Source organism: Delphinus delphis, chromosome 20, assembly GCF_949987515.2.
Source record: "Delphinus delphis chromosome 20, mDelDel1.2, whole genome shotgun sequence".
Taxonomy (NCBI): Eukaryota; Metazoa; Chordata; class Mammalia; order Artiodactyla; family Delphinidae; genus Delphinus; species Delphinus delphis.
The window spans coordinates 58381056-58391241 of record NC_082702.1 but is presented as its reverse complement, the minus strand read 5'-3'; the positions used below and the strand labels follow the sequence as shown (position 1 = coordinate 58391241).

At 62.5% G+C, this 10186-nt stretch overlaps 1 protein-coding gene across 1 annotated transcript; it reads left to right on the top strand.

The window, feature by feature from the left end:
* Positions 1 to 4663: 4663 nt before the first annotated feature.
* On the top strand, positions 4664 to 10186 carry SNAI3 (snail family transcriptional repressor 3). The gene is made up of 3 exons (XM_059999651.1): positions 4664 to 4739; positions 7592 to 8191; positions 10008 to 10186. The coding sequence occupies exons 1-3, from the start codon at positions 4664 to 4666 to the stop codon at positions 10184 to 10186; spliced, it is 855 nt and encodes a 284-aa protein (XP_059855634.1).

Sequence of the window (10186 nt, the reverse complement as noted above, 5' to 3'; positions counted from 1 at the left end):
GGCCCCCAAGGACTGGCCACAGGGGTCACCTCTGGGTCTTGCAGGAGCCGCGCCTCCGAGCTCTGGGCTCTGAGTAAAGAAGGGTGGACGGAGAGGCCAGGCGCGGCCATGCAGCCCCCAGCGGAGGGGCCTCCTGAAAGGCCCAGCCCCTCACGGGGGTTGCAGAGCAGCCCCGCCTTCAGGAAATACAAGTGTGCCCGGGGCCTGGCAGCCAACTGCGAACACGCGCGTCTACCCCATTTACCTCGTCCAGGGAGGCGTGGGGAGTCCACCTGCCGCAGAGGGCCAAGCCCACCCCTCACCCCTCGGGTGGGGCCTCGGGGTCCCTGTGACGCAGGGCCACCTCCTACCAGCTCGCTGCCCCCGTTCCACAGGGGAAGAACGAGGTTCTGAGCCCTTCGGACCAGTGGAGGGCCCCAGGGCCGCACCTCGACAAGCCCCCAGGCAGCCACGGGGCTTGAGGCCTGCGGTCCAGCAGGGAGGGCGCACCCTCGGGACACAGCGGGCGGGCGGGCGGCGGTCCCCCCGTGCTGACGCCCAGGCCGCGGCGCCTCCTTCTGGACTCTCACACACCGGGGCTCCCCACACCTACCTGCGAAACACGCTCCCAGGAAGGATCCTTGAACTCACTCACCACAAGGCAGCAGGGACCCACAGGCCCAAAGGCGCCGCCACACAAGTGGGCCTGAGGCCACGTCCCCAGCGGCGCACAATCAACCCCTGGCAGCAAAGCTTCCGCGCCCAGCGTTCGTGGTCTGTGTCTGTGCTGCTCCCACCCCGCCGCCAGGGGCCGGGACCTGACCTGGAGGTGCCGGCGGGAGCTCCGGGGACATCAGGCCCCTTCCGGTCCCGGAGAAGGGAGCTGCACGGCCCGTGACCCTCCGGGCTCTCCAACAAGTTTCTGGGAACGAGGGCCCAGGGCCACATGCGGACGGGGAAGAAGCTCCGGGAGGACGCTGTGGAGTTCGGAGCTGGGAACCGAGCTGTGCAGCAACAGACCCTCCCCTCTAGGCGCTGGGCTCACCCGCTGAAGCCTGACCGCTGTGTCGCACGGAACAGCTCCTGCGACCTCACACGCACACACAGACGCGTGCGCACACCCGTCTGCGTGTGCACACCAGGGCGCAGACCTGCACACACGCACATACCCGAGGCTGACACACATGCACACACGTACATCTCTCCTCAGCCCCCAGATCACCTTCCCGGGCTCAGCGTCTGGGACTCTACTGTGTGCCACAGCTGTGTGGGAAGGGTCAACGTCCCCTCCCTGAACCCCCATTTAAGAACCAAAATCACCTCTAACAACCAGGACCCAAGAGGGAACAGGCAGCTGTGAGCAGTTGTGAGTCCCCGTTCTGGGGGTGACCAAAGGCACACTGGCCACCAATCTGACCACGTGCTGGGAGCTGGAGTACTGGGTCCACGACCGTGGACAGCAACGGGGATGCTCCAGCGCAGGATGTCCAGCCACACCCACCCTCCCACAGCAAACACACCACACACTGACAGCGGGGGCCCCTGAGTCCTGGGACGGCCGAGCGCCAGCTTCAAGGCCCAGCTCTAAGCGCTATTCCGAGTCCCAGAGCCAGGCCCACCACGGGGCCTTTGTACCTTCACCCACGTGTCTATACTCGAGAGACCCCCACGGGGGAGCGTGCCCGGGCCGCACTGTACGGGGACTCCTGACGCTTTTCCATCTGGTCCGGCAGGCACTGCTGAGCCTCTGCCACGGACCCAACCTCGTGCAGGTGCTGTGAGGGAAGGAAGGCGGTTCCCACCTGGCAGGCCCTAGGGCTGCATCTAACAGGGAAGGGGCGTCCTCGCTGGGCCATGAAACCCAATTAGTAAAAAAACCATGTATACACCGATGTGTATAAAATTGATGACTAATAAGAACCTGCAGTATAAAAACAAACAAACAAAACTACCAGACGCAAAAGGACACAGGTGCACACGTACACACTACGCGGACAGCCAAGCACGATCGCCACATAAAGCCCAGAAAAAGAGCACAAAAACACCCACAAAAAGAAAGAGGGGCTTCCCTGGTGGCGCGGCGGTTACGAATCCGCCTGCCAATGCAGGGGATACGGGTTCGAGCCCTGGTCCGGGAAGATCCCACAAGCCGCGGAGCAACAAAGCCTGTGCGCCACAACTACTGAGCCTGCGCTCTAGAGCCCGCGAGCCACAACTACTGAGCCCACGTGCCACAACTATGAAGCCCGTGTGCTAGAGCCCGTGCTCCGCAACAAGAGAAACCACCGCAATGAGAAGTCCGCGCACCGCAATGAGGAGTAGCCCCCCCTCGCCACACCTAGAGAAAGCCCTGCGCGCAGCAACAAAGACCCAACGCAGCCAAAAAAAATTAATTAAAGAAAGAAAGAAAATATCAACACAAGAGGAATTGTAACAATCTTACCTGGGCTCCGCTCGTTCAGTGTCTGATAGAGGCAGGCGGGCAGATGGCCACAAGCCGACGTCGCCAAGTGTCAAGGGGAGACCCTGGGGTTTCTGCAGGAAGCGTGGACTTTGGTCCCTGCAAGTCCTGCTCTGGTGGAGAGCCCGGTTCCAGGAGGCCGGCGGGGGGGAGCTGATTTCCAACAGCGAGGCGCGGGGCTTAGCTGCAAGGCAAGGCGGTCGTATTGAGGACAGAGGGACGCAGAGCAGGTGGGGACAGCCCCCCGCCTCCCTGGGGCTGCACAGGTGAGAACAGGGCAGACACTCGGATTTTCCTCTGTGAGTGGTACCCTGGTCTGTCCCAGACACAACCCTGTGAGTCACAGCCCAACAGTGAGTCTGTATGACCACAGGAGGGCAGTTCTGAGCAGTTGACAAGGACCTCAAACTTCCCTTAGAGTCACTGGTTATGGCAGCCATCTCGGAAAGGAGCACCCCACCGCAGAGGTGCTCTAAGGCCCCCTGGGATCCCTGGGGCGTTTCCAGGATGAGATCAGCAGGTTCTCCACGGGAGTGCATGAGCGCCCCTCGAGAACACGAGTGTCCCTCTGGGGGTTAAGGAGGTCATCCTGGCCAGTGGCCACACCGTGGGTGGCTGGGCGAGGAAGGACAGCGTGGGTGCAGGGCTGGCCCAGGTATCTGCAAGTGTCACCTACGTCTGGGACGGGGAGAAGGAAGGGAAGGTACACGTTAAGCTTGGGAGGCCACGGAACAGGTGAACAGCAGAAGGCAGCCACGTGCACGGCGACACGTTGCCAGGCCCGGCCTGCGGGAGAGACGCGCGCGTTCCCCCGCCTGCGCACCACCTGTCTATCCTTCCGCACGCCCTAACCGAGCAGCAGACGCCCCTCGTGAGGCTGCAAGTGCCTGCCCGGGTCCCAATCCCACAGCTTCGTAACTTCTCAGAGCCTGTTTTCTCTCCCGCGAAACTGAAGGCACATAAGACCCTGTGTGACGCAGGCCTCCCTCCTCACGTCTCTCCGCGGTTCCTCTCAGACTCCCCACCACCTCCACCTTGTCTCCAGGCCCACAACTGGCAAAGAGCACCAGGCTGCACGTGGCACCTGGGCCTCTGAAGGCAGGCCTTCTGCACAGACATGGAAGCGCCTGGCGGCTCTCCGGGGCCTGGCAGTGTGTCCCCACCCCCCCCACAGAGACTGACCCCTGAACTCATGAAACGTCCACATCAAAAGGGACCAGAAAAGAAAAAAAAAAAAAGAATCGGTCTGTTTATTTGGGGCTTCCCTGGTGGCGCAGTGGTTGAGAGTCCGCCTGCCGATGCAGGGGACATGGGTTCGTGCCCCGGTCCGGGAAGATCCCACATGCCGCGGAGCGGCTGGGCCCGTGAGCCATGGCCGCTGAGCCTGCGCGTCCGGAGCCTGTGCTCCGCAACGGGAGACGCCACAACAGTGAGAGGCCCGCTACCGCAAAAAAAAAAAAAAAAAAAAAAAAGGTACCTGACACCCAGGCGTGGCTGGCTCTTGGAGGCACCGAGGACTCCAAAGGATACTGAAGGAGGTGAGGCTGCCCGGGTCATAGCCCAGGCTGCAGCAGCGGGCACATGCGCCGCCCTCTGTGATTACACTTCGCACACCGCCTGTCTGACCCCCTGGTAATTCCGGAACGCCAAGCGGTGTCCTTTCTCCCACAAATGAGCTTTCTGGAGGCCTGGGGCCAACTCCTGAAGCACGGTCTCCTCCACCAGGCCGGCCGACCCCCTGGCCACCACTCTGGCCAGTCAGCCGGTTCAGGGCTAGTGCTCATCAAACCTACCGCTGCGGGTTTGCGCAGGAGGCGGGGCCGGTGTAACAGGCTAGAGCAGGGTTCTCCAAGGCTGGGCTCGGCGCACGCTCCCACCCCAGGGTGGACTGAGCCCAACTCGGCTTCCGCCCAGCCCTGACCTCCGCCCTTCAGTCCACGTCGAGTGGGCGCGCCAGGCCCCGGGGGCGGCGTGACTCGCAGTGCGCGCCAGGGAAGTCCCGTGGGGTGGACACGCAGCCACGCGCTCCCTCCCCTACGGCCCGCGCACCTGTCCTGGGCGTGGCCCGAGGCCCCGCCCCGAGGCCCCGCCTCGCCCCGGCCGCGGGGCGCGCTGGTTGGCCGAGGCGGCGCGCTGTGTTAATGACCTGACCCTCCCGGCACCTGTGGGCCGCGCTGCCCGCGGGCGCCGGCGTAGGCACAGTGCGACCCGCGCGAGGGCACCATGCCGCGCTCCTTCCTGGTGAAGACGCACTCCGGCCACAGGGTCCCTAACTACGGGCAGCTGGAGAGGCAGAGAGGTAGGGGCTGCGGGCTCCCCTGCCCTGCCCAGGGCTCGACTCCCGCGGGGCAGGAGGGGCGAGAACCCCGGGAACGGGAACACCTGTCCCAGGTGGGAGGAGGGGCCCGAGACCACGAGGCTGGAGGTAGACAGGTGGCCCGCGGGCGTCTTATCCGCTTCAGGGACCCCAGCCTCGCGTCGGGCAGATTGGGTGGGGATTTTCTCTCCACTTAGAGAAGTTTCCAGGCCCCCAGTCACTCTGGGGCTCTCCCGCTATGGCCCGGCATGCCCATCCCAGCAAAGGGGACCCCAGGGCCATCTTCCTCCTGCAGGACGTTTGAGAGAGCCCCACGGATATTGCAGAGAGAGACGAAGTGAGCCCAGGCTGTTCTCCAAGAGCGCCCCAGAACATCCTGGGTTGGGTGGTGAGCAGAGAGGCCAGAGTGACCCAGGGGCCCTGTGGTGCCAGGGCCCAGCTCGCACAGCGTTCCGCTGTGCCCCCTCCAATGCCTCCTCACCCCTCCTGGGGTTTCCTTCCCTCCCGCCTCCCTCACCCCAGAGGAGGTTGCCCAGGGCAGGCTGGGCTAAGGGGCTGCAGTTGTTACCCAGGTGGGGAGACAGGTGCCCAGGAACCAGGACTGTGCACTCATTCCCACTCCCTGTCAGGGTCAGGGACACGCAGAGGTCCCGCGGCAAAGGCCTCTCTCGAGGGGTCAGAGGCGCCCCCAGCTCCACAGCTTCTTGGGGGGGGGCACCCTCTGGGGGATGGCTCAGTGACTTAGAGGGGGACAGGGGAGCGACGCTACGGAGACCAGGGCACACAGTTGGTGCCCGTCCAGAGCCCTTTAGCCCTCTCAGGACTGGGAGCGGGGAGGGAGTCCAGGCTGGTGGGTCCCCGGGACTGGGCTGCCACCAGGGGGCACCTTCTAGGAACGGGATCATCAACTCCACATTTTGAAATCCAGTTCATGAGTCACCACCAGCAATTTTATAAAATAAAAAGGAACAGAAGCCATCAGAGAGCAGTGCTCGCGGTGAAGGAAACTTGTTTCAGATATACGTGTATGATAGAACATGTAATTCACACGGGTCGTGGCTTTGAACGTTTAAAAACTATTGTTTAGACTCCAGTCACACAGCGAACCCCTCTGAGCGTGCAAATCCTGGCAGCCGAGCAAGGTCCGGTGACTGTCAGGGAACAGCCTCAGGGCCATCAGTGCTCTGCTCCCCCCTCCTTGTAGCACCAGCTTCCTGAGGGCCAAATGGCCACGGCAATCCTCCTTCTGCCAGGCAGTTGCCCCAAGATAGGCCAGAGATGCTGGATTTGGGGTCCCCCACTCGTCACTTTTAAATAAGTGCCTTTTTAGGCCTCCCCAGGGAACCCCTGAAGCCAGAAAGGAACTTAAGTCTCTTCTCCCAGGAATCTGAGCTGCAGAATGAATTAAAAAAATCTAGCTAACCCAGGGGCTATGCGGAAGCATTTCAAGCTATTAGCAGTAGCACCCGGCATATGGCTGCCTCTCCCCTGCCCTCCCACTGGAGTCGGCACTGGCCCCCTAGACAGGGTTAGGCTCTGAGGTGATGCCTGGGGTCAGGGTAGTGGCTCAGCCTCAAAGCCTTAAGGTGACTTTTTTCCCATACAAGGGCCCCTACTGGAGCTTCTGTGTGGAGTGGGGGGTCCTAGACTCTCCGGGCACCCCAGTGCTGTCTCCAGAAATTCCTTGGACTTCATCTCTTAGCTGGTCCAGCCTCCATTTCTGGGAGGACAGAAACCTGGCAAGCTGATTTTATAATTGGGAAGACTGGAGTGGAAAACGGTGAGGTCAGGAGAAAGTGGAGTGTGGGGGCTTCCCCACTCCCCTGCATCCTCATCAACACTTGTAATTGGCCTGTGTTTAATTCTAGCCATGCTAGTGGGTATGATGTGGTACCCATTACGGCTTCAATCTGCACCTCCCTCATGGCTCATGACGTGGTGCACCTTTTCCTGTGCTTAAGGGCCGTGTGTACATCTTCTTTGGAGAAACGTCTGTTCAGAGTCTTGGCCATTTGAAAAGTGGACCGTTTGTCTTTTTATTGTTGAGTCGCAAGGGTTCTTTATATATTCTGACACCAATTCCTTATCAGATCCCTAATTTGCAAACATTTCCCCCATTCTGTGGGTTGTCCTTCTCAACCCAAAGCCTTGGTGTGGACATAGAAATGGGGCCAGAGATTTATCTCAACACATATGCAATAAGAGATGGGTTGAGGGCTGGAGATTCGGTCTCTGGGGAAATGCAGAACTTCACTCTTGCTAACATGTTTACTTTGGGGGCTTCTGCCGTCTGGGTCAAGCGTGAGGCGTGGTGGCCCACACGTATGGGAGCAACAGCCTGACGGCGGGCCGGGCCAGGAGGCAGTGGACACCACCACAAACAGTCCCTCCTGAGCTGGGAGCGTCTGCAGGAGGCTGTGCGCACGCACGCCACGGCGGGCGAGGGGCGGTCGGGAGGTGGCCGGAGGCTGATGAGCTGTGAGTTAAAGCTGCGTGGGGTCCCAGGCTGCAGCTCCGGGCTGGCCCTGCGGCGGGTGGGGCTCAGAGAGGGCGGCTGGGGGCCCTTCCTCGGCCCCTGAGGGCTCGTCTGGGACCCTGTGAGATGCTTCTCTTCCCTTGTTTGTAAGGAGGAACTGAGGTTCCTGCTTGGACGCTGTGCTCTCAGGCTGCAGCCGCCACTTCCGCAGCCCATGCCTGGCTCGTCAGACCTTCTCTTCCTTCCCGCGGGGCTATGGATGGCCTAGTGGTGGGATTCGGCCAGGAACGCGGGTTGGCGAACTCGCAGCGCTGGGACTCAGGCTTCACCGTGCATTGTCTCCCCTTCCCGCTTCTAGAAACCAATGGCGCCTGTTCTGCCTGCGGGGGGCTGGTGGTACCCCTCGTCCTCCCAGACAAGGCGGCCCCGTCCACGCCTGGCGACCCTCCCCGGCCCTGGGACTTCACCTCCGTCGTCGCCCACGTCTCCCTGCCCCTCCCCACCTTCCTGTGTAACGAGGAAGCTCGGGGGGCCTCGGGGCCAGACCCCCTGGAAGTCAGCCTGGCGGACCCTCGGGCCGGCCGGGCCCTCGGCGCACCTCTCAGAGACAGCCTGAAGCACCTCGGCCTGCCCCCGCTGCTGGCTCTGCCCACGCGCTGGCCCCCGGTCCTGGGCACAGATGGGGCCCAGGCTCCGGGCCACCTGCCGGGGGCCGAGCGGGCCCCCTGCACCCCAGTGGGCTTCCGCACGCCGGCCGCACTGGCCAGGCACCAGCAGCTGCAGTGCCACCTGCAGGCTCAACGCTGCTTCACCTGCAAGTTCTGCGACAAGGAGTACGGCAGCCTGGGCGCCCTCAAGATGCATATCCGCACACACACGCTGCCCTGCCTCTGCACCGTGTGCGGCAAGGCCTTCTCCAGGCCCTGGCTGCTGCAGGGCCACATCCGGACCCACACAGGTAGGCGCCAGGGCCCGTGAGGGATCTGGCTGGGGGGCGGGGGGGTCCGGGCCTCAAAGGAGGGGAGGGGTTGGGTTCATAAACGAGAGGGTGGATGGGCACACACGGCGTCTTTGTCCTGGTGTCCCGAGGCTGTGGCACAAAGAGCCACACCCCGGGGGGCTCAAAACATCAGAAATGCTCACAGTCTAGAGCCGGAAGTCTGGAATCAAGGTGCCGCGGGGCCGGGCTCCCTCCAGATCTGGAGAGGGGGATCCTTCCCACCTCTGCCAGCTCCTGGGGCCCCAGGTGTTCCCTGTGGCCATGTCATGCCAGTCTCTGCCTCTGTCCTCACACGGCCTCTCCCCTGTGTCTGTGTCCAGATTTCCCTCTCGTTATGAGGACACCAGTCACATTGGGTTCAGGGCCCGCGTGCTCCGGTACAACTTAAACTGAACTTGATCACATCTGCAAGGACTCTCTCCAAATCAGGTCACACTCACAGGCACCCAGGTTTAGGACACGGATGTATCTTTCTGGGGGGACACGATTCAACTCGTAACACCTGGCAAAGCGTGGGATGCACAGGGCTTCCGCGGGGCCTGACTTCTCAAACAGTCCGTGGCTTTCCTCACTTCTGGAGCAGCGGGGGAGGAGGGTAGCCAGAAAGGCCTGGCTTGGGGGTGAGGACCCCAGGGCTCACACAGCCTGTCTGACGGGCTGCGGTTTACCCAGGAGCAATCCCGTCCCTGGGTGAGAGGGTGGTCACAGAGCACAGGCGATGCAGGAGAGAGGAGCAGCTGCGGACAGGAGACAGGGACAGGAGGGGGGATACGGGGCAGGGAGCTCGCGGTCTTTCATTCTGTAGATTACAAACTACGGCCCAGAAAGAGTGCAAGGGCCGGCTCTGTCCAAGGGCAGCTAGGGGCTGAGCTGGACCCCACCCCAGGCCTTCCTCTTAAGTCTAGGACTTTGTCAAGCACGCGGTGAAAGGGAGACAGGAACAGGCCGGGCACTTACAACAAACACTCTCTGGAACTGGACCCTCCCTCACCCTCAGTCACGGCTCTGTGACTCACACGATAGAAGGGTTTTGCAGGAGCCTTTTTCCAGGCTGGAAATCCACCTGGTTTTCCCCGACCGCTCGCTGAGGATGTCCCCTGAGCGCCCCATCACAGCGCACAGTCAGGCGGCCAGGACGCGATGCTCTGGGCCCCGCGGGACTACAGGCTGCTGCCTCCCAGGGCCCCTAGGGCTGCAGGACTCCCCACACAGGCAGAGCTGAACAGATGACTCTCACTGACGCTTTCTTTTACACTTGGGGGGTCAGCCTGGAGGGCAAAGCCCCAACAGAAGGACTTTGTCCAAATCCCTGGTCGCCCTGATTGGAGGTGGCCTGGAGGACACGGGAATCCTCACTGGTCCTGAGCTCCTGCCCTTGTATAGCCGCCTTCAAGGTTCCCACCATGGCTTTCGGGGGGCGGGTACAGCTGCCAGGAGGCCTGCAGCGCCGCTCCGTCCAGGGCTGGTGACAGAGCGCCCCAGGGGAGCTCCAGCAGAAGCCAAGAGCCATTTAGCCAAGATCTGTGTTTTAGCTGCTGCGGTCTCGCCCAGGTTATCAAGCACACGACCCCCTCAGCGGATTGCAGGTGCTAAGGCCCCCGTCACTGACCCCGAGGGAGCGGGCGACACAGAGGAAGGCATCGGCCTCACTGTGAGGGCTCAGGAGCCTTGGGATGGGGGACGGCCTATGCGCTTGCAAGCCAGCGGCCACCCTCCGCAGGGCTGTCCTGGCCGCTGCAGCCGGTCGCTCACCTGTCGCCCTCCCCTCCCCCAGGTGAGAAGCCCTACACCTGCCCTCACTGCAGCAGGGCCTTCGCTGACCGCTCCAACCTGCGGGCCCACCTGCAGACGCACTCGGACACCAAGAAATACCAGTGCAAGCGCTGCGCCAAGACCTTCTCCCGCGTGGCGCTCCTGGCGCGGCACGAGGAGTCCGGCTGCTGCGCCCCCTGA